At 40.8% G+C, this 27,689-nt stretch overlaps 1 protein-coding gene across 11 annotated transcripts in view; it reads left to right on the top strand.

The window, feature by feature from the left end:
* The first annotated feature begins 2,505 nt into the window (after positions 1-2,505).
* Positions 2,506-27,689, top strand: part of ankrd44 (ankyrin repeat domain 44) — a 152,243-nt gene continuing 127,059 nt past the window's right edge. For 10 of the 11 annotated variants that reach the window (XM_033023720.1, XM_033023713.1, XM_033023716.1 and 7 more), the window contains exon 1: positions 2,506-2,635. In XM_033023720.1, coding sequence (XP_032879611.1) covers positions 2,576-2,635 — 60 coding nt within the window. In that variant the 5' untranslated portion in view covers positions 2,506-2,575. Of the gene's footprint in view, positions 2,636-9,777; positions 9,952-27,689 lie in introns of all 11 variants that reach the window. The other variant, XM_033023722.1, reaches the window with a different exon arrangement.

Raw genomic sequence — 27,689 nt, forward strand, 5'->3', positions numbered from 1 at the left:
TGTGTGCGTCTGCATCAAATATCTGACATGCCATTTCACTAATATACGGAGGAGGGGGTGGTTCGGATTTCATTCTATATTTATTTCGGAGATCCTTTGTAATGTTTTGTTTGCATCTTAGAAGATGCTTCTGGAACGATGCGTTTTCCAGTAATGCTTCGAGAGGCGAAACAGAAGGGGCGTTTAAATAAACAAATGAACCGCAGCAGCCCACCGGCAATGACTGCGAATGATTCTCTGACTGGACAGATTTGTCGACAGACATTCGGTTGCAAAGAACCTCACAGTGAAAGAAAAAAAGGGGGGACGAAGCTGGATAGGGGGCTGGGGGGTTGCAAATGTAAAAGGCGAGAGCGGCAGCGGGAGCCGCTGCGTCCTGTGCAACAGAGCTCCCGCTCCGGGCGGTCGCAGTGAGAGCGTCTGAATGATTCAAATCAGAAATATTGATTTCTCCAACTTCAAGTAAACCTTGCTCTCCCGCTCTCTCCGTCCCTCTCCCATCCTGGTTATCTGACTAGTTTCACGGTCCTCCTGATTATTCGTACTCATTGTCACCTTCCGCTCAGCCAACAATGAACCATTCTACATTTTCTTTGCTTTGATCTGTTTTTACCCTTCCATATCTCTAGTTTCCCTCTCCCTTGATCCTCAGTCTGAAGAGGTCTCGACCCGAAATACCAACCACTCCTTCTCTCAGAGATGCTACCTGACCCGCTGAGTTACCCCAGCTTTTTGTGTCTATCTACAGTTGTAAATACTGACCTTTCTGTCCTGGGCCTCTTCCATTGTCAGAATGATGTCACATGCAAATTGGAGGAACAGCATCTCAGATTTCGCTTGGGCTGCGGTAAGAATATTGATTTCTTTAACTTCAATTTACATTTGCATTCCCATCTCTCTCGCTCCCTATCCAACCCAAGTCATCCTACTAGTAGCCCTGTCATCCTGCTGAGTTTCACTGTTTGTATCCACTCGTTATCACCTTCCTCACAGCCAACAATGGACCATTGTGGGTTCCACCTTTCCTTGATCATCGTTGCTGGCTTTGATCTTTCTTTTTGCATATCTTTCATTCATTTATTCCATGTAAATTTTCATATCTCTCAGTTGCCTTTTCTGGCCCTCAAACTAAAGAAAGGTCTTGGCCCTAAACGTCACCCATTCATTGTCTCCCGAGATGCTGCCTGTCACTCTGAGTTATTCCAGCATTTTATGTCTATCTTCGGTGTAAATCAGCATCTGCATGCTCCAGGTGTGGACTCCTATATATCAGCACAACCAAGTGCAGGCTTGGCGATCGTTTCACTGAAAACCACCACTCAGTCCACCTAGGCCTACGTGATCTCGCGGTTGCTAAACACTTTAACTCCCCCTCTCATTGTGACCTTTCTATCCTGGGCCTCCTCCACTGCCAGTATGCGGCCAAATGCAAATTGGAGGAACAGCACCTCTTATTTCACTTGGGCAGTTTCCAACCCAGCGGCATGAGAATTGATTTCTCTAACTTCAAGTAACCTATGCATTCCCTTTCTCTCCCTGTCCTTCCCCCACCCTGGTCATCGTACTTGTTTCACTGTCGTCCTGCTGCGCTTCACTGTTTATATAACTCGTTATCACCTTCCCCACAGCCAACAATGGATCATTGTGGGCTCCACCTTTCCTTGATCATCGTTGTTGGCTATGATCTGCCTTTTTGCATATCTTTCACAAGCGAAAGGAGCAGAATTAGGCCATCAAGTCTAATCTGCCATTCAATCATGGCTGATCCATCTTTCCTTCTCAACCCCGTTCTCCTGCCTTCTCCCCATCACCCGGACACCCGCACTAATCAAGAATCTATCTATCCCTGCCTTAAAAATACCCACTGACGGCCTCCACAGCCTTCTGTGGCAATGAATTCCACAGATTCACCACCCCCTGACTAAAATTAATTCCTGCTCATCTCCTTCATTCAGTCTGAAGAAGGGTCTCGACCCGAAACGTCACCCATCTCTTCTCTTCAGAGATGCTGCCTGTCCCGCTGAGTTACTCCAGCATCTTGTGTCTATCTCCGATTGTAAACCAGAATATGCTGGCAGTTCCTTCCTACACATCCTTCATCCATTTGTACTGTGTGTAAAAAAAAAGTTCATATCAATCAGTTCCCCTCTCCCTCCCCCTCTCTTGACTCTCATTCTGGAGAAGGGTCTCGACGCGAAATGTCACCCATTCCTTCTCTCCAGAGATGCCGCCCGTCCAGCAGTTGTTGTTGTTGTTGTTGTTGTTGTGGTGTGTGTGGGGTAAAGCGGCATCTGCATGATGCATCGTCCCTCCTGCTGCACTTTGATTACAATCAGATCCGGCCGATCGAGCGACTTCCGCTCGCGCGAGGGGAGGAGGGGAGCGCGGGCGGCGGGTGCGCGCGGAGCGGCCGTTGCTTTGATCTCGAGATCCTTTTTCCAACCCGCTTGTTTTGCACCGTCGTGGCCGCGTTGGGCGGGCGGGCGGGCGGGCGGGGGGAGGGAGGAGAGAGAGAAGGGAGGAGAAGAAGCGGCCGTCATCAATCAGGCAGGGGTGTGTGTGTGTGTCTGTGTGCATGAATGCATGCATGCCAGCCAGCGGCCGGGCCATGGGTCGTCTCAAGCTGACGGAGCAGGTAAGACGCCAGGGGACCACGGTGGGTGGGTGGGTGGGGGGCGCGATGGAGATGGAGGAGGAGGAGGAGGAGGAGGAGGGGGAATGGAGATCTGACAACAGAGACGGTGGGCGATGGAGCCCTGCATGCGCCCAGCCGAACGGCCGGGCCGGGTCCGAGAGGAGACAGACCCCTCGTCCCTCGTCCCCTCCCCCGAGACTCTTGATGGGCACCGAGCAGCAAGGAAGGAGCTGCAAATATCGCACTCGCTGCCCGGCGGGGCACGGATGCACAGTCGCATCAGTTCCCTTTTCTTTGCATTTTAAATGAACGAGTGGCAAATGCTGTGCCCGGCTCTCCCTCAAGGATATGAACCCACTCCCTGCCCCTTCACCTCTCCCGGTTGATTTGCTTCTCTGTGATCTGCCAGGAATATGAATGTTAAAAATACAACGCGTGTATTATGTTAGTGGTACTGGATTGAAACGACGTCGTGCTACGAGGCAGCCCAATTTGCAGGAGTTCAATCGCAAAGATAGTGTCACCAAGTTGAAAGCTTCAGTCAGCTGTCAGTTCCGATCGGGGTGTGGGCTGTTGAAATAAGAGTTGATTGTTGCCCCTCCGTTCCTCCTGCATTTTATTGTACACGTTAAGATGATCTACAAAATTAAGGGGAAAAAAACGGTGATTAGTATGTCAACGTGAGAGTAACTTGTATCGGAGTGTGAGTTTGTAATATTGTGAATATTCACCCTCCTCCCACCGCCTGTACTAAAATGTCAGTTAAAATTTGGGTAAAACCTCTGCAGTCATCGACTTTATTTCACTTCCTCTTTTGAACTGTACCGAAAAGTGAGATACTCGTTTTTTTCAACCCTGATAAGCGGAAGGAACCGCAGTGGAGCAATTAATTGAATAACTTAAAACTTGTGATTATATGTATTTAAATGTTTTGTTTTAGTTCACAAAATGTTAAGTTTTTGGCAATTAGATGCAGATGGTGTGGAAAAGATTCACATTGATGTTGCCAGGACTGGAAGGATTGAATTGTAAAGAGAGACTGGATAGGCTGGGACTGTTCTCCCTGGAGGAAAGGCGATAGGTTTATAAAACCATGAGGGGCGTGTATAAAGCGGATGATCGCCGTCTTTTTTTTAATTCGAGGGCATTGGTTTAAGATGAGAGGGGAAAGATTTAAAGGGGATCTAGGAGGCACGTTTTTCCACACAAAGCGCAGTGGATATATGGAGTGAGCTGCCAGAGAAGGTGGAAACTCAGGTACAATTGCTTAGGTATAGGTATATTGCTTAAGAAAATATAGAACAGTTCAGTGGATAGGAAAGGTTTTGAGGGATGTGGGCCAGAACACAGGCATATGAAGTTAGCGTAGGTGGGCATCTTGGTCAGCATGGGCCTGTTGGGTCGAAGGGCCTGTTTCTGTGAATTAAATGTCTGTTGGGTTAGAAAAAAGTAAACACTTGAATTTCTCCTTGTTCAATTAAAGTTAAACGATTTGGACTTTGTGAGATTGCAGATTGCAACTGGACACTTCTATGATTTCAAGAACAGTTATTTGTTATTTATTTTTGGCAGTATATAATGTATAGATGACATGAATCACTGAAAGTAAATACTACAGCATTTTGGTATTAAAAATAATAAACCTCAAATATTTTAAAATGTGAAGTAATTGGTTAGAGGCATTGTCTTCAAATGCGAGTTGTGACCATTTTGTTAGAATTCTATACATTGTGTGATCTAAAATGTTACAGCTTTTTGTTGCCATCATACATTACTACAAAATTTCCTCTCTATAAATGGTCAAAATCAGCAATATCTTAGAAAATATCTATAATGCTTGAAAACCTCCATTGACCCATCCCAGCTCATTTCCTGCGACTTCACTTACCCTTTCGGTCCCTCTGGGTCAAATCTTCCTCGAAACCTCGCTGGCTGTAAGCCCCCCTGAAACCCTGACCGATACCATCTTAGCTCTAGATCCCAACCGGAAGAAATGCATCTCTGTTTTGTATAACTTGTTAGGGTCGTTATATTGAAACCTCATACCTAATTAAAAGCTGCGTGGGAGGGTGAGCTGAATACAAAACTAACAGACCAGCAATGGGACTCTGCCTTGGATTTGATCCATTCTTCCTCCATATGTGCCCGTCATGGCTTAATCCAATGCAAAGTCCTTCACAAAGTCCACTACACAAATGCAAGATTATCTAGAATTTACCCCGCTGTTAGGGACACCTGCAACAGATGTAATCAATCCCCTGCCAACCATAGCCATATGTTTTGGTCTTGCCCTAAGCTAGCAGCCTTTTGGAGGAGTGCTTTCGACTTGATAAGCAGAGCCTACGGCCAGACTATTCCTCCAAACCCAATGTCAGCCATTTTCAGTACCCCTCCCAACACCAACCTCTCTGTTGCGGTGAAACGGGTCCTAGCTTTTACAACCTTGTTAGCCCGGAGACTGATCTTGCTTAACTGGAGGCTCACCTGTCCCCCGACACACGCTCGCTGGATTAAGGAGGTGCTTTACAATTTAAAGCTTGAAAAACTTAGGTTCTCCCTCAAAGGCTCTACCAAGACATTCCTAGATACATGGAACCCTTTCTTGGAACTTGTTAACTCTTTCAACTTGTCCCCGGACTCGGAAGAGGACTGAGTGCTCTCCACCATTGTTCTGCTCTACTGCAGCTGCTCTCCCCTTAACCCCCCCTCCCCACACTTATTTATTTAATTACTTACTTATTTACTGTTATTAGTGACCCCTTTTTTTCTTCTTTTTTTTTTTAGTACTTTTTGTTTCGTTTATCTTACCATATTTGTGTGGATGTGTACGTATGTGAGTGTTGTTTGTCCCCGTTTGGTTCTGACCTGATTCCGGTGGGTTGAAGGTGGGTAAGGGTAAGGGCTTTGAGGGTCGCTTACATACTGTTGCACAATTTTGCCTTGACTGTCACTGTCTGTTATCATAGTATGTATGCAAATTGCCGTGAAATTCAAATAAAAAGATTTAAATATACATTGCTACAAAATTTCCTCTCTATAAATGGTCAAAATCAGCAATATCTTAGAAAATATCTATAATGCTTGAAAACCTCCATTGACCCATCCCAGCTCATTTCCTGCGACTTCACTTACCCTTTCCGTCCCTCTGGGTCAAATCATCCTCGAAACCTCGCTGGCTGTGAGTGGTGGATCGTGAGGCTCAGCACAGCTGTCCTGATCGCCTTTGGATAGTCTAACAACTTTTAGATGTCTTTGATGTGGTTTTGAAGAATTGGAAATAATTGAAATAAATGTATTGAAAGCGCGTGTTCAAAGGTAATTGGAATATTATTGGTAAGTAAGAAGACCAAAAACACTTGCCTGCATATCACATAAGCAATAGAAGCAGGAGTTGGGCAATCCTTCCACATTTCGTGGGAACATCGTTTCCATTGATCCCGGTACCTCTTTGTTGTATCAACCACATCTCATTAATATCAAAAATCCTATTTTATTTCTGCCTTGAATCTATTCAGTGACTGACCCCTGACTGCCCTGTTGGGTAGAGAATTTAAAACATTCACTAGTCTGCTTGGAGATTTTTTTTCTCTTGTTTCTATCCTGCATAGCTGACTTACTACCATGAGAAGGTAACCATGATTCACTACATACCAGCAAGGTGAAAGATCTACTCATCCAACCCCTGTAGGAATTTTGTGTGTAACATTGAGATCAACTTCAATTATTCTAAACTACAGAGAATTTGTGTAGTCACATTGAACAATCATTTAATCCCAGGAATTAGATTGATGATACTCCTTCCTGCTGGGTTCTGAGATGGCTAATGTGGATTCTTCTACACACAGCAGGTGGCTGGTGGGGTGGACAGGTGGTAGTTTGTGAGGTAGTGCACAATTTATATCAGTTTCTCTGTGCTCCCAATGCATGTCTTTGAAGTACCATCCAGAATGTTCCTTCTGCACTTTGAGTAATCATGGCCTAGAGAGTCACTGGAGTTGGTGGGGATGTTGCACTTCAAGATAACTTTGAGTAGATACTTGACTATTTTCTTTGTTCATCTGGGAATTTTTGCCCATGCCAAAGCTGTCCAACTTTGGAGTTTGGTGTCGGATGTGAATGACGTGTCCTGCTCAATGCCGTGAACATTGATGTGGGAGAGGATGTGATGTTAGTTCATTTCTAGTAAATTTGGAAGATTGTGCAGAGACAGCATTATTTTTTCCATGGCCTTGAGATGCCTGCTGTTGGTATTCTCAGAAGTCCTATCATTTGATAGTCAAATCTTATTGCAATAAAAGTCAATGTACTGTGGTTATGTTTTACTATAATGGATGGATTCGTGTTTTTCCACAATATGTTTAGTTTGTCAGGTCCTTGCCCAAATATTTAGTCAGTTTCTATACCCGTTTCAATGAAAATTAGAGTCAAACATCTTCGCCTCCTCCCCTTGCAGACAGTCCTTTGGGATTGAGGATGGCTTTCTTTCACTCCAGTTCTCTGGGTTCTGAGGTGACAGATGTCGATAATGGGGGAATGGAGGACTCTGTCCACACAAGATTTGGGAATGGCTGACTTGAGAGGCAAATTAAGGGAACAAGTTTCTCCCTGTTCCCAAAGCACAAAAACAATGTTGATGCCATTTGGAATGGTTACTCCTCAGTTGTAGGGCAGGGATTTCCAAGATATGGAAGGAATCTTGCACTGTTTTGAGGAGTCTTTGAATATTTTCTCCTGTTGGCTGGGTAATCTCTGCTACTGTCAGTTTTGATCATATTTGCCATAGCTTGCATGGAGGTAAGGGGCTGGAAGAAAAATGCATTTGTCCTTCTGTTCAACATATTTATAGCAGTAAAATGGAAGGTTTGATGCACCAAAATCTGATCTTTAACATATTTCTGCCTTTCTTATCGTAATGCAGGCATGCACTACAGTTGGTTATTCTCTAACCAGCTAAATATTGGTTTGTTATATTGCTAAACATTCTTAATGTAGCGACCACAGTTTGTATTTTAATATCATATAGAGTATTTTTAGTGGAAACAGAACTTTTAATTGAAAAAGGTTTTGTGCTTTGCGACATATACTGTGCAATGTTTCCCATGTATATATAAATGCTGAGTGGAATTTTGTGAATAGCTGTTCCTTGTTCCATGAATAATCATTCAAAACATGGTATCCCTCTGGAATAATGCCAGTGTCTCACATTCCACATCAATACAAGCACTGAGTTTTAATGGGATAATTACAATATCAGTACAGTAATTGGGGTAATATTGCTTTGCCTCTTTTCCCCTTTTCTTCACAACCAAAATCAGTTTTAAAGAGATGATTAATCTTTGTCTTTCTCTGGATTTGAATAAGTCTGCATTGAAAGACCACAATGTGTAAATGGACATCTGTCAGTGAGGTGAATGGAAAGTACGTTCTCTATCAATGAGGCCAAAACCTGGGTAATTATGATCATATTGTTGGGTATTACCTTTTACTGTGCAGATTTTCAGCAGAGATGGGAACCTGAGCAAAGTTGTGATATAAAAGTCCTATAGAGGCTTTTTAGTAATGTGTACCTTTTATGGGTTTTCTAATTTAAAAATGGTTGAGATTTTGGAAGAAAATATTGTAAATAGAACTGTTTCCACAAATGAAGATTTTGTTTCATTGTGACTGTCGATTTTGAATTTCAGGGTAAAAACGTAACTATTTGATTTAGGTTTGTATTTTCCATTGTGTTACTGGGGGGGACACAGTTTGAACATTTCAAGAGATTTTAATTGTCATATGTACTGAAAACATAATAATGAAAATCTTACTTGCAACAGTATAACATGCCTGTAAACATGGTACTCATCGATAACATTTTGTGTTTATTTTAGAAAAAATCAACTTTGATGCCTGAAGTTTTGGCAGGGTCAAACTAAATATTTTTGGGTAGATTATTAAAATGTGTATAAATAAGGAATTTGGTATTTTGATTAAATCGCTGAAATGGACAATTAAAGCTGTATTGCCTTAAAAATTATGATTACTTCTGTTTTTTTTAATGGATGCGTAGCATTAAATGGCATTCCTTATATAATAAAAACAGAACATGTTGAAAGAATTCAGCATGGGCACTGTAAACCTATATCTGTCTCATTCCACATGTCTAGTGCATTAATTTTCATTTTGGTTGCCAAAGGCGTACAGGTTTGTATGTTAATTGGCTTTGTATTTAAAAAAAAGTAAAAATTGTCCATGGTGTTGGGTAGTGTGAATGTGAGGGGATCGCTGGTTGCTCCGGTGGGTCGATGGGGCTGTTTCCTCGCTGTATAACTAAACTAAACCAATTAGGCAGCAACGTGGTGTAGCTGGTAGAGCTGCTGTCCTCACAGACCTGGATTCGATCCTGACCTCGGGTTCTGTCTGTGTGGAGTTTGCACATTCTCCCTGTGACCACCTGGGGTTTCTCTGGGTGCTCTGGTTTCCTCCCACTTCCCAAAGATGTGCGAGTTTGTAGGTTAGTTGGCTTCGGTAAAATTGCCCTTCGTGTGTAGGGAGTGGATGAGAAAGTGGGATACATAGAACTATTGTGAATGGGTGATTGATGGTTGGTATGGACTCGGTGGCTATGTTTCCATGCAATATCTCCTACCTAAACCAATAACTGATATATTTTGTATTTCCGGAGAATTGTTTCTGCAATTAAGATATTTTGAAACCGTGAAAATGTTTGCCGTGACAAATGAGATATTGCAAGCTGCAAAGACGGAGGAACTTCCTGTTGTTGAATATTGTGGTGAATTGGTGATTTTGAAAGAAACTGATGCCTCATTCAGCCCCTTAAGAACCATAAGAAAGTGCTTTGTTTTTAAATTCTCATTTATTGGACCTATAATGTGATGTTTTAGTATACTTGTCCCTAAAAATAGTATTTTGTCATGTGAGAAAACTCTTTGCAGAAGATTTGCTTGTATTTTTGCTATTATCAAACTTTTATAGGCTGCAACCACTGCATATGTTGGCTCATTAGCACTTTGGCCACCAATAGAAAAATTGTGATTTCTTTGCAGAAAATGTTTGTTGATCTTACACAGATTGATAACATGTACAGTGATTGCATGTAGCATAATGTAGGTATTTCCATCTCATTTTTTTGCTTACAGAATTTCATTGGTCACTGTGCTTTCATTTGCACGCTGGCTTCAAATATTTTTTGCTACCAGTAAATTTGAGACTGCAACCATTCAACAGCATTTTTTTTTATCAGCACCAAGGCCAAATCTATCCATCACAGTTCTTCTGAAGAGCATTGAAATGTTCAGAATATATCCTTCAAGGTGACCATATGAAGCCACAGACCATATGAAGCCACTGACTACTGCAATTCTGGATGAATGCACCGTAAGCCACATTTGGTTAATTTGCCAAAATCAACTATTTCAACATTTCATAACATTACATATAATAGGGCTTTGCAAGTTGGTCTCAACCATTTTGGAAAGTCATTGTATTTTAATGAACATTGATGGGTTCCTTAATTGTTGCAGTCATGATTACTTTGACCTTGCTGTACGCATTTTATGCTGAGGCATAAGCACATTATTGATCACTTATTTCCATATCTCCCCGCTCTCTGTTCCAGACAGAAAAATAGAGCTAGACACAAAATGCTGGAGTAACTCAGCGGGTGTGGCAGCATCTATGGAGGGAAGGAATTGGCGACGTTTCGGGTCGAGACCCTTCTTCAGACTGATGTCAGGGGAGGGGGCAGGATAGAAAGAATGTAGGTGGAAATAGTGGGAGAACTGGGAAGGCGAGGGGATGGAGAAAGAAAGCAAGGGCTACCTGAAGTTAGAGAAGTCAATGTTCATACTGCTGGGGTGCAAACTACCCAAACGAAATATGAGGTGCAGCTCCTCCAATTTGCGCTGGGCCTCACTCTGACAATGGAGGAGGCCCAGGACAGAAAGGTCAGATTGGGAATGGGAGGGGGAGTTGAAGTGCTGGGCCACCGGGAGATCAGCTTGGTTAATGCGGTGTTCAGCAAAACGATCGCCAAGCCTGCGCATTGTCTCGCCGATGTAGAGAAGTTGACACCTGGAACAGCGGATGCAGTAAACAGAAAATAGGAAACAAAAAAATAGAGCTTCTAGCTGTCACATTTCAATGTTTCTTCCCTAATTTTTGATAAGGTATCTGGAAAAAAGCCATTTCCACAAAATATACAAATTAAGAGCAGGAGTAGGCCACGCCCCCTCAAACCGGTGCCCCATTTATTAAAATCATGGCTTTTCAAACTCGGTTGCGTGTTTCCATCCACCAACAGCAACCTTTTATCTTGCCAATCAAAAATCTCTATCTTAACAATATTTACTCTTTATCTCCCTTTGTGGAAATAAATTCCAATTACAGTATGGGGAAGAATTATCATTGGCTAAAATCCTAAATTGTGGGAGATTTTATGATTTTTATGATGTATGACTGCAAATGGTACTGTTTTGTATTGATCATAACTGTTGCTGTGTATTCACTCACTTTGAGTTGTACCATTTTAATATTTGTTATCAATTCTAATCTCTCCAATTGTTTGGTTAAGTTATTTGTAGAAAGAAATTGGTAAAAAAAACTTGTTATAAATACTTGAAATTAGGACTAGGTTATGGGGAACTGTGATTGCTAATTGAACATTCAGTAAGTGGGATGCTTTTAAAAGTATGATGACAGGAGTTCAGGACATGCATGTTCCTGTTGGAGTGAAAGGCAAGGCAGATGGGAGTAAGAAAGCTTGGATAACGAGAGAATTACAATTTAAAGTGTAAGGTTTCAAGACAAGGGCAATCTGACCTGCATGAGGCCAAGAAATGAATATGGAAATTACAGTTTTGAGGAAGATGGGGAGAAATGGTAATGTATTTTCTCCAGATGCAGTTCTGAGCAGTCATAAGGCTTCAATGTTACTTCTGTTTCCTTTCCACTGTTGATATCTGATTTGAGAACTTCTAGCATGCGTTGTTTCTACTTCAGATTTCCATCATTCACAGTACTTGTGTTTTGAAATAATAATTATATGCCTTACGGGAAAAGTTTGGCCTGAATAATCTTCAGTGGATGTGAATGCATGTCAAATTATTCTGTGCGGCACACTCATCCCAGTTTTATGTGATGTTTCAAGAAACCTTGCACATGTAAACCTTACACATGTAAACACAATATGATGCCTTTCCTCCGTGATCTCTACCACTATGGAATGTGGAGATCAAGAAGAAAGTGCTTTGGGATTGAACATGGTGAGGATTGCATATTATATCAAGACCAGAAGTGTGTATAGGATCACAGAACAGTGGTGAGGCTTAGTGGTGGGAGAGATGGGGGAAGAATAAGGGTATGAGAACAATGGAAGCTATTTGGTTAGGGGTTAGGCCTAGTAGGCAGATCTTGTATTTTGAGTCAAGACCTGGTTCAGCACTTCTGGGCCTCCATATTTAGAGTAACATTTCATGAAAGTAATCTCAAAAATACCTTAACTGACTGCTTCATGTACAGCCCCCTCTTTCTAATTCAGTATGTGACTTGTTTGACCCGACTTGAAATTGTAGAACTGTTTTGAAGCAATCAAGTTTTAAAAATAATTATGTTGCATTATACCTAAAACTCTGCCATCTGTGATTTAAATATCCGAGCCTCCTTCCTGTTTCTTGTCCAACTGTTCCAGACTTAATGTACAACAGTCTATTTTTGAAGGCTTGTCAGTGGAATTCCAGACCATCCCCTTGCAGTTATGCATGAGGACCTTGTAAATTTGCCTTTTTAGTCCTCCCCCTCCCTCCTCCATATCTTCCTCGTAAATATTAGCCATAAAATCAAGAATTACTGATGTTTTGTGTGAAGTCACTGTTGCTGTATATTACACGTTCCCATAAACAGTAATGTGATATTTTTAAAATTATATTGGTATTGTTTTCATGTGTACTGAGATAAAGTGGAAAGTTTTTGTTTACGTACTTTCCAGTCAAATCAAATTATATCATACCATACCATACACAAGTACAATCAAGCCATACTCAAGTACAACAGGAAGTGCAAAGATAAAAATACTAGTGCAGAATATAGTTTTAAATCATGATGGGCCGTGCGCGGTTGAAGCTCACGGCCCTTGCTCGACCGAAGTGAGACCCGGTGTACATCACGGCCTACAAAGGGAAGCTGCCAAGCCAGTCCCTGCTCGTAGGACCTGGTTGGACCGTGGACTGGAAGGGGGATCTCGCCGACTGGCCCTTGCTTATCCCCCCAAGACCAGAGACTGGGAAGAGGGTGCCGGTGATGACGATGGATGGGGAGCAATGACTGTAGGAGAGGAGAGGAACTGGGGTCTGGCTTACCGTGCCCTCGTGGTCGGTTGTGGGAAGTGCTCCTGGGGAACAAAGGTGGACGAGCATGGAGGGATACCTCGTGTCCTGGGAAGGTGATGGATAGAGCCTGCGGCTTGCCTGGACGAGACATCGTTCATAAGAACTAGAATGTGGACTGGACTTTGAAACATGGCATTTCTTGCACGCAAGTAGACTATTTCTGTACACTTGCTAATTGGGGATGTGTTTAGGTTTGGTAAACTCTATTGGACTGTTTGTAAGAAAATAATTTCACTGTGCTTTTGCACTTCGCACATGTGATAATAAAAGCACCATTGTACCGTTACACCCGAGAGGGAACCACGTGGTTCATCTCTGGTTTCCGATTGGGGAACACTCGTATTTTCATCTTTTGCACACATTCCTCTACATACATGCCTTACATGTCTGAGATGGAGGTCGCATACTCATTTCGGTTGGTTTTACGTGGTCCAATGCGAGCTACGTGGCCCAATGCGAGATGTGCTGTGTACAACATTTCTACTTTCTTATTGAATAGGCCTGTTTACAGATGCATATTGTAGCAAAAAAAAAGCTTGAACTTTGTCCCCTTTTCCTCATGTTTGTCAGTGATAACAAGAGTTAAATTTGTTCATCTTTGCATAGAATCAGTTGCAAATAAAGCAAATAATGACTGCAGATAAACATGGAGGATACTCATAAATGTTGCATTCTCAATGTTTAAGAAGATGAAATCATTTTCAGTAATTTATCGTGTGAAATAATGCTGGAAATACTCAAGGTAGGCAGTACATATGGCAATATATGAGTTTGCTGTCCTTATTTTGGTTACTTTTACCTTACTCAATGCAAATACTGATAAATTTCAGGACTCATGCAAATCTGAAATTGGTTATGTTGTTGGCTTCCTGTGTTTACGTTGGACTCTTCATTGAATCCAACAATGGACCAGATGTTTGCTGAGGTTGTCCAGCATTGAACCTGGGGAATCTTTCAGATTCTGCATTTGTTTAGATCCGTGAGCCATTTATTTAAATGGTATTGTAGATTTATAGGAAAATAAGTTAAGAAGGTGTACATTAAAAAGAAATGTGTTTCATTCAAAAATTTTAGAATTTTTAGGTAACTTTTTTCTTTAATGTTCACAATTTTAAAAAGATTTTTAGTATGTAGATTTGGAATGTCAGAGCATGTCAAATGCTTACGCAGGAGTTTCCTGCGTGAAACTTGCTCAGATCTGCCCACATCACTCCATAACCTTATTGTTCAAGTGCATCATTGGTTAGCTCCAGGCTTCTGGATTCAGAGAATGAAGTTTGGGGGAATTGAGAATGCAGGTATGGGGGTAGGCAGAAGTCTCCAGGCAGGAACAATACTGTTTATGAAACATCTGATAGTAAGGAGAAAATATTTATTGAGCTAAGAAGTTTAAAATCAATGAAAAATAAGCAGGAATTGGCCAATTTAGCACTTGGAATGAGCCATTTGAATACTGTTCAACAGTGCAGTTAATAAATGCCTTTTTGCCTTTTAGAACCCTTGTAATCCATGGGCAAGAAGATGCTCCTTAAGGCCCTAAAAGATTATTTCTGATCAATATTTTTTGAATGTTTGTTTATAGGACTATCCAGTTTTCCAGTCTCCTTTTCTTCCCATTAGCTCTGTTTATTTCCCTGTTGAAGGATTTATTCAATCCAAATTCAACCAAATTTGCTTCCACAATTCTTTCAGGGAATGTATTTTATATTGCAAATGTTTGCTCTCCCGAATAGCTTTGCTTACCTCGAGTTCTTTTACAAATTATATTTAATCTGTATCAAATGTCGACAGAGATATAGTATAAAAACAGACATACCGACCCACTGAGTCTGTAAAATATAAAATACCCTTTTGCGCTAATCCCATTTTATTTTACCTCTCACCTACACGTTAGGAGTAATTTATAGTGGCCCAGTAACCTACCAACCCACATGTTTTTGGGATGTTGGAGGAAATCCACCTGATCCCAAAGAGCACATGTAAACTCCATAGCGATAGAGGTCAGGATTGAACCCGACTCTCTGGCACAATGAAAAAGCAGCTCTACTAGCTGACCTTTCTGATAGTAACATAGTTTCTTTTAACTTGTTTTATTTGTGTACTCCTAAATTTCAATGCCCCATTTAATCTCACCTTGACCTCTGCTTTGTGAACTTCTTCAGACTTTCAACATCCTTCCATCTTGGGGTGCATTTTGCAGTGGTCAGTTGCAAATAACACAAAACATATAAGATTGTTCAGGGCTTGGACACGCTAGAGGCAGGAAACATGTTCCCGATGTTGGGGGAATCCAGAACCAGGGGCCACTGTTTAAGAATAAGGAGTAAGCCATTTAGAACGGAGACAAGGAAACACTTTTGTGTGGTGAGTCTGTGGAATTCTCTGCCTCAGAGGGCGGTGGAGGCAGGTTCTCAGAGAGAGCTAGACAGGGCTCTTAAAAATAACAGAGTCAGGGGATATGGGGAGAAGGCAGGAACGGGATACTGATTGGGGATGATCAACCTACTTCTGCTCCTATTGTCTATTGTCTATTGAATAGAAAAAGCCATCAAGTCCTGCAACCCCAGAGGCTGGTTGCAATCCGGAGATACGGCCCTAGAAGATGGTGGAGGCAAATACTGTCACGCCATTTAAAAAGTATTTGGATGATTACTTGAATTGCCAAGATGTAACATGCTCCGGATGAAATAATGGTAAATGGAATTGGTATGGATAGGTAATTGATGGTTGGTGTAGATATGGTGGGGTTGAAGGGCCTGTTTCTGTGTTGTGTGACTCTGATGCAAAGTTTTTTACTTCCTCTCTAAGGCACTGGCGTTCTTTCTAGAGTACTTCTAGAATCAAATACATCCTATCTCAATGGTAGGCAAAATCAATGCCATAAAAATGATTTTTTTACCGCAAATATTATATCTTTTTCAGACAATTCCGATATATCTGGCAAAAAACTTTTTTTTTAAATTGGACTCTATTGTTAATGATTTTATCTGGGATTATAAGAATCATAGGATAAACAAAAGACACTTGTGTAAATCAAAAATAAATGGAGGCTTGGTTTTACCCAATTTTTTGTTTTATTTCTGGGCAGTTAACATTAAAAATATGAATTTCTGGTTGGAAGAAATAGATCATCAACCAGACTGGTTAAAAATGGAAAAGGAAGATTGTTTACCTTTTGATATCGGTTCGATATTATTTGCTACGTCTAAATTAAACAAAAAAATTTATAGGGAAAACCCTATAATATTTAGTGCTATACGAATTTGGAAACAATTAAAAAAGACATTAAAATTAGATAATTTATCACTTTTTCTTCCAATTGTGAATAATCCTTTGTTTAAGCCTTCATGGTTGGACAGGGGTTTTACACAATGGAAGAATTATGGAATTAAAAATATGGGACAACTTTACAAGGAAGGCACTTTTCTGACATTTCAGGAATTGCAACAGACTTATGGACTTCGAGGAAATGATTATTTCAGATATCTTCAACTTAGAGATTATGTAAAATCGAACTCCCAAAATTTTCGAATTAGAAATTCAGAAATTCTTGATGAATGTTGGAACAAACATCCTAATACAGAAAAATTAATATCTTATATATATAATATCTTATTAGACAGTGACATTCCTTCGACGGACTTACACAGACAAACATGGGAAAAAGAATTAAATCAAGTAATAACGAAAGATACTTGGGAAGAAAGTTTGCAACACATACATCAGTGTTCACTAAACGCTAGACATTCTCTAATACAATTTAAAGTAATACATAGGTTACATTATTCAAAAACAAAATTACATAAAATTTTTCAACATATCTCACCTATATGTGATAAATGTCAACATTTAGAAGCTACATTATCTCATATGTTTGCAAACTGTATAAAAATTAAAAAATTCTGGGTAAATATTTTTAGTATAATATCTAAAGTAACTAGCACACAATTGGACCCAGATCCAAAATTAATAATACTCGGAATATTAGAATTAAATCAAACACTTAGAACAACACAAAGAAACTATTGATTATAGTTTAATAACAGGAAAAAAATTAATTCTAAAATTTTGGAAAGGCCCTACGGCCCCCACAATCAAAATGTGGATTATAGAAATGACGGAGACCTTAAACGTGGAAAGAATCAGATTTTCCCTGTTGGACAAACAGGAATTATTCGTTGGAACATGGTCTCCTTTTATTGATTACTTAAAGGGTCAGAATGGTTCAGCACAGGAACCTGACTAGCACGCGGGCTAAAGAATGGATGAAATACTATACTCTGAAATGTACGAATATATCTCGAATGAAGTCTTTTTTATTTTAATAAATTTTTCCATTCTTCTTTAACTATCTTTTTCCCTTTTTTTTGTTTTTTTTTTTTTTGTTTTTGTTTTTGTTTTTCTTCTCTTTCTTTTCTTTCTTTACTTCATCTATCTCTTTAGTTCTATCTAGTTTAAAAAAAAAAAAAGGCAAAAAGTATTGGAGACAATGTAATAATAATTGACAATATTATCAATTTAAAAATGTAAGACTATGTAATGATGTAATGATGTAATTAGGTTATGTACCTATCTCCAATAAAAAATATTTTCAAAAAAAAAAAAAAAGAATCAAATACATTATTCCAGAATCAGAAGTGATAAAGAATCATAGTACGATACGTCGACTATCCCTTTGCCCTAACAGATGCTGCTTGAGCTGCTGAGTTTCTCCAGCAGTTTGTTTTTTGCTCGGCTATTCCAGCTCATTTATAACTAATGTCTCTAAAAGGCTAAACACTCTTGTATTTGAATTTAGTATCTGTGATAATAAAGCCAGGCACCCTCATAATTATTTCTTAAATCAGTTTCTTTCTGGCTATAGTAACACCAGTAGATTTTAAAATTGTGCCATGTATGCCCAAGCCAAGGTCTTTAAAGTAAATTGGGAAAAAAATATTATCATGTTAACTTTAGCTCTGGAGAACATTATTGTATGGATGTGTTCAAGAAGGAACTGCAGATTCTGGAAGATCGAAGGTACACAAAAATGCTGGAGAAACTCAGCGGGTGCAGCAGCATCTATGGAGCGAAGGAAATAGGCGACGTTTCGGGCCGAAACCCTTCTTCAGACTGATGGGGGGTGGGGGGGAGAAGGAAGGAAAAAGGGAGGAGGAGGAGCCCGAGGGCGGGGGGATGGGAGGAGACAGCTCGAGGGTTAAGGAAGGGGAGGAGACAGCAAGGGCTGGCAAAACTGGGAGGGTTCCTTGCGTCCGGATGGCATGAACGTTGAATTCTCCCAGTTTTGCTTCCTTCTCCCCCCCACCCCCCATCAGTCTGAAGAAGGGTTTCGGCCCGAAACGTCGCCTATTTCCTTCGCTCCATAGATGCTGCTGTACCCGCTGAGTTTCTCCAGAATTTTTGTGTACCTATTATTGTATGGATTTCTCATATGTCTGAAAAACAACATTCAACTGTGCTCTCAGTCTTGTGACCTTTGGCCATTTTTTTTACCCCTAGTGCCTTTAATATAACAGTGTTAATTTGGCTGATGATTCTAATTTGTGTTCTTTTGGAAGTCTATATGTACAATCTTATTCATATAATTATCATCAATTCTCTTGGTTACTTAATTAAATAAGTTAGTTAATCCGACTAGACTGATGATTGTTTTACTATTCCATGCTGACTTGTAAGCTCAATCTTTTCCGAATGGCGATTAATCTTTTGCAAGTTTATTGCCTCAAAAACGTTTTAACTACTGATATTAACCTGACTGGCTTGTAGTTGCCAGGTTTATCACTCCCTTTTATTTTTCAGTTGTTGTAAATGTCTCTACAACTTTCACCCTGCAGTAATACATTTGGGTTGACATTTCTGCTTTGAGCTGCCAACCTCATTCAATTTCTATACTATTGCAAAGATGGACACAAAATGCTGGAGTAACTCTGCAGGCCAGACAGCATCTTTGGAGCGAAGGAATGGGTGATGTTTCGGATCGAGACCCTTCTTCAGACTACCGACCCAAAACGTCACCCATTCCTTCTCTCCAGAGATGCTATCTGTCCTGCTGAGATACTCCAGCATTTTGTGTCTATCTTCGGTGTAAACCAGCATCTGAGTTCCATTCTATTGCATCTGTTTTCAAGATTTATTTAACTCTCTTTTTCACTTTTCATCTATATTTTGGGTTTAGCTCAATTATAAACATTTATATAATGCTGTTTATGTCCCCTCCTGATTCTTTTATCTTGGTGTATTCTTCCTCAGAATCAACTGTCCCAAATCTGGTATCCATAAATTTTAAAGCTGTACTTCAGATTTTGATTCAGATCACTTGTTTATTTAATACTTGGGGAGCACCACTTGCGACTTCCTGTCAATGTTTTAACTGTTCTACTCTGTTTCGTGCCAATTTGTTGACCAGATAGATACCTTCTTGTCCCAAGACTAAACATATTCTGATCTTAATCACTGGCCATTGCGGGTATTAATGAAGGACATTTGAAATTCATTGTGCATTATATCCATTACAATTTTTTTTTAATGTTGACATTTTGCATAAACATTCCAGTCTTTCCTATTAATGACATTTAGCTAATTGAACTCTAATTTGTATTTATTCTCTATTTTAATATCAGCTGTATGCCAGTGTTGTAATGCCGTCCCTATTTTTATGTTATACCAGTGTCTCTGGTATCTTTTTCTTAATGTGAGTATGGTCTTCACCAAATTAATTAATGTGGTATCCATACTTTCCTTCTTATGGTAATGATGAATTCTTAAAAGCACTAGCAGAGATGTGAGTATCTCTTTACAGCTGATGTATAATTTTGGAACGTCTTGTTTTAATAACTTACGCATTATTATCCTATTCTGTGGTGAAGCATCTATTTTTCAGAATCTATCTCTCAAGGCTATCTTGAAAATGGACAGCATAAAAAATTTGAAAGTTCAGCTTAAGATACAAGGAAATTTTACTTCCAAGATGTTGAGAAAGCATACAAACAGTATTTGGCTGATGCACTTTATTGTAGTGTACAGCAGCCCTCGGATTAAAATGAGTATGTTATGAATCCTTATTTTGATTTGTATTGTAATTGATGATGTATGATCTTTTCTAGCTGCCCTCTATGTTCATGAAATGTTATGACATAACTGATTAGCATAGTAGCTAAATAGGATGGTAATAAAATGAGAATTCTTCAACCCTTATTGTTTACTTGTTGTACAACACATTTTTTTAAAGCAAAAACCCTTGTCAAAACTTTAGATCTGAATCTTTTGCAGTCGAGGTGAAGGGTCTTGAATGGAAATGTCAACTGTCCCATTTCCCTCACAAATGCTGTGGACCCACTAAATTTCTCCAGCGGCTTTCCTTTATATGCCAGTCCAGCATCTGCCGAATACTCTGCCTTTTCTTTTGTTTTTTAAAATATATTCATTGAGGGTATGACAATGCAAACTTTTTTGTCGATCCCTAATTTCCCCAGAATTACTATGACTGATACAAGTTGCAATCTGGAGAGCATGTGGGTTTCGAGTGAGAGCTAGTCCAGACCAGGTAAAATGTTATATTGCATGTTTCTTTCTGAAAGACATCAATGAACCACATAAGCTTTCACGGCCATTAAGTTGTGTTGTTTTTTTGAATTCCAGATGAATTACTTGAATTTTAAATCCGACCACTACTGTGGTGTGATTCAAACTTGTCTCTTGGAATCAATGGTAATTTAACTACGGTGCTGCATTTCCATGAGATTATGTACGTTGCACAATGAAATATTTTTACAAATTCAATTAATTAAGCTGACTATAGAAAGCATTGTAACAAAGCATTTCAGAGTGTGTTACAGGTAATCAAATAACCCTATTGCTTGCAACTTCCTCAGTTATTATATGCAATCTTGAAGTGTCATATTAAGATGAGGTTTGAACCTTGCGTTTCACTGCTGTTGACCTTTGCTGGTTTACAAATTCCTGTTTTACCTGCCAATTAAAGACTCTCTGTTCCAGTTTTAATGTTAGATAGACACAAAAAGCTGTGTTTGACAAAGGGTCTCCCCCCCCCGCTGTGTTTGACAAAGGGTCTCCCCCCACCCCCCCTGAAACATCACCCATTCCTTCTCTCCAGAGATGCTACCTGAGTTACTCCAGTTTTTTTTGTGTCGAACTTCGGTTTAAACTGCAGTTTCTCTAGTTTTTTGTGTCTAACTTTGGTTTAAACTGCAGTTCCTTCCTACCAGTTTTAATGTTATTAGTAGTATTCAGCAGATGGGACAACGTCTGTGGAAAGAGAAAGTGTTGATGTTTCCGGTTGAAGAACCTTCAACAGAATTTGGAGAAAAGACATGTAGGGTTCAAGTTGCAGATGTGGGGAAAACTTGTTCTGAAATGTATCTCTCAGTACTTATGAGCAACTCTATTTGTACCTGCAAAAAGAGTCTTGGCATCTGTACCAATCAGAATAAATGAAATAAAGTATTAACAACACATTTTAATAGTGAAATGAGGAAGGAGAGAGAAAATATGCAGATTGTAAAGTGTGGCTGAATAAGCTACGGAAGACCTGGCTATTTTATATATGGAGAAGGAGTATTACCTGAAATTGTTAAATTGGATATTTGGACTGAAAGGGTATAACATGCTGTTATTCAAGCCCACATTTGGCCTCATGGGAATAGTGCAGGAGGCCATAAACAAGAATGGGGTTAAATATAACTGGGATAGAAAAACAAACAGTGCTTGCTGAAATGAACACTTTGTAGACCATCTCAATCATAACTTTATCCTTGATATGAGTGTCTTGACTTCCCCCCACAACAGCATATTCAGGCTAACCTTGTTCCCATTCCTGACTGACAAGACATTGGAAATGTCACATCACAGCTTTAAAAAAAGGCAGAGGGTGCAGAAGGTATCCTAAAATACTAAAATTCAGCTGTGAAGGGCTTTAGTTTCTCGTTCATGATCTAGTTGTCTTTATATGGGAATGCAAGGACATGTCTGGGATTTGGTAACCTTTGTGAAGCTATAGGTTAAACAGGTTTTCAGTAATTAAGCAGAGATTTGTTGGAAGCGAGTTGCAAGAATGAATCAGATAAGATCGAGACATGGGACAATGAAAAGGGCTTGTTCAACACTGCTCATCATTTAGATTGATTCAGTTATATCCGCATTTTGTAGTGTCTTGAAACTGGCCCTTTGGCTAAAGTCATCCATGTTGCCGAACCGAACTAGTCCTATTTGCATGTGCCTGGCCCATATCCCTCCAACCATTCCATACCATGTATCTGTCCAAGTGGCTTTTAAATGTTTGTAGGTCTACCTACCTGTGCCACCTCCTCAGGCAGCCTGTTCCACCTCCTCAGGCAGCTTGTTCCATGTATGTACCACTTTCTGTGAGAAAAGGTTGCCCATTCGGTTTTCTTTAAAATCTTTCTCTGGGGGGAATAGACTGTGGGTATCTACCTCATCTATGTGCATCTTGATTTTCAGTCCCACATGCACATGTGGAAAAACTCCCAGTACGTTCACCCTCCTTATAACTTAAATCAGCCAGACCCGGTATCATATTCATAAATCTTTTTTGCATCATTCCAGTTTAATGTCATCCCTCCTATAGCAGAGCAACCAGAACTGTCAACAGTACTCCAGATGTGGCCTTACCAACATCACGCCTGAACTCCTGTATTCAATACCCTGACCAATGAAAGCCAAATGTCACCTTCTTCTCCTGTGTCAGCACCTCTGTGGAAATATGTACCTGCACTCCAAAGTCTCTAGGTTATGACAACAATTCTCAGCGCACCTCTATGGACTGTGCAAGTCCTACCCTAGTAAATAATGAACAACAGTGGACCCAGAACCTGAAAACATCCCTCTGCTTCCACCCTCTATTTCCTACCTTTTTAAGTCAATTTTGTATCCATTTGGTATTGGTGCTGATTTATTATTGTCACGTGTACCAGGATTCAGTGCAAAACCTTTGTTTTAAAGGCTATCCAGACAAATCATACCATATAGGAGTACAATCAGGCCAGACACAAGTACAACCGAACAAATAATCAGAGTGCAGAGTATAGTGCTGCAGTGTTACAGCTACAGAGAAAATGCAGTGATCTCATCAATGCTGTCTCTGCAAAGTCCCCTAAATGCACTAGAAGGGTTGCTGAAGCAATGTCAGTGTCCACTCCCAGATCAACATTCCCAGTGTTGTTTGCATGTGGGACACCATGTCGTGTCGTTTGCATGTGTGACACAAGACACCCAAATCAATGCAGTATTCAGACTTTTAAGGATGTGCAAAGGAAGGAATGGGGGGGGGATGCAGAATCCTCCTGGTCCAAAACTGCTCAATACGGAGAAGGAACAGTTGGGATTGAACTGAGAATCTTGGGTCTATGCAGTAGGATGCACAAAGGAGCATTCCTCTTCAACTATCCAGCCGCCCAATTTGTCAGTCATGTCCTGTCCCACCTTTGCAAGAGTCATGGGTTGATCAGCCAACTCAGAATGCACAAATCAGAGTGGCAGTAAGTTGGTCTCAATCCCAAGAGGGTGGTTTAAGAAGAACTGCTTGAAATTACAGACAATTCAAAAAGGAAATTGAGATCTAATTGAAATGAAAATAAAATTGCAGCAGGATCTTGATCGGTTGGGCAGGTTGGGCTGAGGAATGGTTGATGTAATTTAATACAGAGAAATGTGAGGTGTTACATTTTGGGAGCACTATCATGGGCAGAACCTACACAGCGAACGGTAGGGCTGCAGAGCAGAGGGATCTAGGAATACAGGTACATAGTTCGTTGAAAGCGGCATCACAGGTAGATAGGGTGGTCAAAAAGGCTTTTAGCACATTGGCATTCATCAGTCAGAGTATTGAGTATTGAAGTTGGGAGGTCATGTTGCAGTTGTATAAGACGTTGGTGAGACCGCATTTAGAGTATTGTGTTCAGTTTTGGGCACTAGGTCAAAGGAAAGATGTTGTCAAGCTTAAAGGGTGCAGAGAAGATTTACGAGGATGTTGAGTTATGGGGAGATGTTGAGCAAGCTAAGACTCTATTCCTTGGAGTGCAGGAGGATGAGGGGTGATCTTAGAGGAATAAATTCGGCAGACGCATAATGTCTCTTGCCCAGAGTTGGGGAATCGAGAACTTGAGAACATAGGTTTAAAGTGAGGCAGGAAAGATTAAAGAAGAATCTGAGAGGTAACTTTTTCTCACAAAGGGTGGTAGGTATATGGAACGAGCTGCCAGATGAGGTAGTTGAGGCACGTACTATCGCAACGTTTAACAAACATTTAGACTGGTACATGGATAGGATAGGTTTAGAGGGATATGGACTAAACGCAGATTGGTGGGACTGGTGTAGATGGGACATGTTGGTGGGTGTGGGCAAGTTGGATTGAAGGGCCTGTTTCCATGCTGTATAATTGACTCTATAACAGTGGGTGGGGAGAAGGTAGGAGTAGGATTTATTGAGCAACTTTTTCAAACATAAAAATGCTTGCACCAACATGATGGTTTGAATGGGTTTTTTTCAGTGTTTTATCATGGTATGCTTTTACTACCTCAATAGAATAGAAAACAATTTGACACATCCCATTGTTTGTGAAGATAGATTTATGATAGTAAATTTAGGGTGCATAACTTTATTGCATGAAGGATCAGTTTACAATATGTAATTGGGGATAATAAATGGAAATGTTATTGGATGAGAATAAGAATGGGAATAAATGAGTTCAACCATTTTAGTTTAGTTTAAAGATACAGTGTGGAAACGGGCCGTTTGGCCCAATGGGTCCGAACCGACCACCATTAGCTGTACACTAGTTCTATCCTAAACACTACGGACAATTTACGGAAGCCAATTAAACTACAAACCTATACGTCTTTGGAATGTGGGAGTAAAGCGGAGCACCCGAAGGAATCCCACATGGTCACAGGGAGAATGTATAAACTCCATACCGACAGCATCGGTAGTCAGGATTGAACCTGGGTGTCTGGTGCTGTAAGGCAGCTGCTCACCATGGTGCAGCCTAAGCATTTAAGTGCTCAAAACAAAATATACAAAGGGTAGCAGTCCTATCCAACTTTTCTCCGCACCTGGAACATCTAGTAGTGAAGTGCCGACTTTCAACCACCCAAGGGAATTCACCACCTTCATCATGACTGTAGTCGACATCTTGCCCCAAGCAGGTATTCAGCTAGCACTAGGGAAGCTGCACACCATGGTCAACAAATACCAGACCACATACCCCAATGTCTTTCCCATCATAGCCAAGGTCTTAAACAAGGCTAGTTTGAAGAAGTTGTTTCTGAAGTACCACCAAATCATTCAACAGCCGAGACCATTGCTACTTCACCATCAAATATGCCTAACGCTCCATCCCTTGCCCTCACTTTGGGAAATCAAACCATCTTGTGCTTCTGGCATACAGGCAGTGACTGAAGAGCACAGCTCCAGTGTTGAGAATGGCAGAGCTGGACAAGGGGCCGAGAAAAAAAATCCACGACTGCCTGGCTGATTGGATGTTGTTCAAGGACTCTGCATTGGAACTGAATGCACACACCACGTTTGTTACTGACTTCATAAGGAAATGTGTAGAGGAGTGTGTTCTCACCCGAGTCATCCCTAAACAGCAGCACTGGATAAACCAACCACAAATCTGCAAATCTTTGTCAGATGATGTAGATTCATATAGGAAATCCAGGTACAGACTTTAAGGTCATCAGAGAGGCAAAGAGACACTTGTTCTAAACTGGAGGATGAGACAGATGTTTGTCTGTTGTGGCAGGGCTTGCACGCCATCACTTCCTACAAGATGAAACTCAATGTTTTGTAAGCTTGCTTTGAAAGGGGGAACTCTGATGTGTCTTCTCGGGGCCCCACCGAGGCCTCCAGCAGCATTGTAATCTCAATCACCGAGGCCGATGTCAAAAGATCCTTCATGAAAGCATCCGGCCCTAACGGTGTACCTGACAGCATAGTGAAAACCTGTGTGTACCAACTACCTAGAGTCTTTGAGGCCATCTTCAACCTTTCATTATTATGATCTGCTTTAAGAGGGCATCAAGAGTACCGGTAACCAAGAAGGTTAAGGTGGCATGTCACAATGACTACGGGCATTAATGTTCGTGGTGATGAATGCTTTGCGAGGTTGGTCATGACGCATATCAAGTTTGACCTTAGCAAGGACCTAGACCCACTATATTCAACCTGCAGCCGCAATCGATCCACCATCAGCAAAGGCTATATGCACAGTTCACTACTCTACTCGCCAATGTCTGTACGGCCAGACACAGTGCCAACATCTCTTTAAATTCACTGACGATGTCACCATTGTTTAACAAATAATGGGTAATGATGAGTCAGAATATAGGAGGGAGTTTGAAAGCCTGATTGAATGATGCCAGAACAATCTTATTCTCAATGGGAGCTGATTATTAACTTTAAGAGATTTAAGACTGAAACTATCATTTTCAGTCTTAAATCTCTAAGTGACGCTATGTCCCCCTTTACAGCACACACACACACACACACACACACACACACACACACACACACACACACACACACACACACACACACACACACACACACACACTTGTATGTATCTATCTCTCTTTCATATATATATATATAGTTACATATTCATATATAAGTATACACTGTTGTTTTCTCGTTTATAACATTGTTTACAGAGTACTATGTTTACATATTCTGTTGTGCTGCTGCAAGTAAGGATTTCATTGTTCTAACTGGGACGTGAGAGAATAAAACACTCTTGACTCTTGACTTGCGTCGCTAATGTGAGGGATAAAACTAGTGTACGGGTGATCGGTGGTCGGCGTGGACTCGGTGGGCCGAAGGGCCTGTTTCCACGCTGTATCTTTAAATTAAACGAAATACACTAAAACCATAGGAAATCTAAAGAAGGGTCTCTACCCAAAACGTCACCCAATTTCTTCTATCCTGAGATGCAGCTGCTCCATGGCGTTCCCCCGCACAATTAAAGCATGGAATAGTCTTCACCCTACCATAGTTACCCAACCAAACGCAACTAAATTTAAGGTAGCTCTTTTTTCCTAAGAACCCTTTTTTGTTAAGTCCAAGTCAAGAGAGTTTTATTGTCACGTGTCCCAGATAGGACTATGAAATGCTTGCTTGCTGCAGCACAACAGAATATATAAACATAATACAGAACAGGAGATAAAAGTTCAGTGTGTCTATATGCCATAGACCATATATATACGCAATAAATAAACAGATAAAGTGCAATAGGCTGTTATTTTTCAGAGTTTGGAGTTTGGTGGTGGTGGGTACATTACAGTTTAATTTCCATTTGGAATATTTGTGGAGGACCAGGAAACCAAGAAGCAAGAGTTACTCCTGGTTTTCAGCGGTCGCGGCGAGGTGGCGACCGGACAGCAATGGTGGCCAGATCTCCCACAATGCAAAGGGAGGGAGAAAGCACCGACGCCGACCAGTTGCCGTGGCAGTGCGCATGTGCAGGGCGGCACATGCGCACAACCACGGCCGACAATGTGCTGGCCGTGGTTGTGCGCATGTGCAGGAGGTGGATGTGCAGGCGGTGGCAGTGCGCATGTAAGGCAACCTGCTGCGCCGGCGGGAGCGGAGAGCGGAGACCCGGCGGCCCGGATACGGATGGCGGGCAGAGACGG

The sequence above is a fragment of the Amblyraja radiata genome, chromosome 7, assembly GCF_010909765.2.
Source record: "Amblyraja radiata isolate CabotCenter1 chromosome 7, sAmbRad1.1.pri, whole genome shotgun sequence".
Classification (NCBI taxonomy): domain Eukaryota; kingdom Metazoa; phylum Chordata; class Chondrichthyes; order Rajiformes; family Rajidae; genus Amblyraja; species Amblyraja radiata.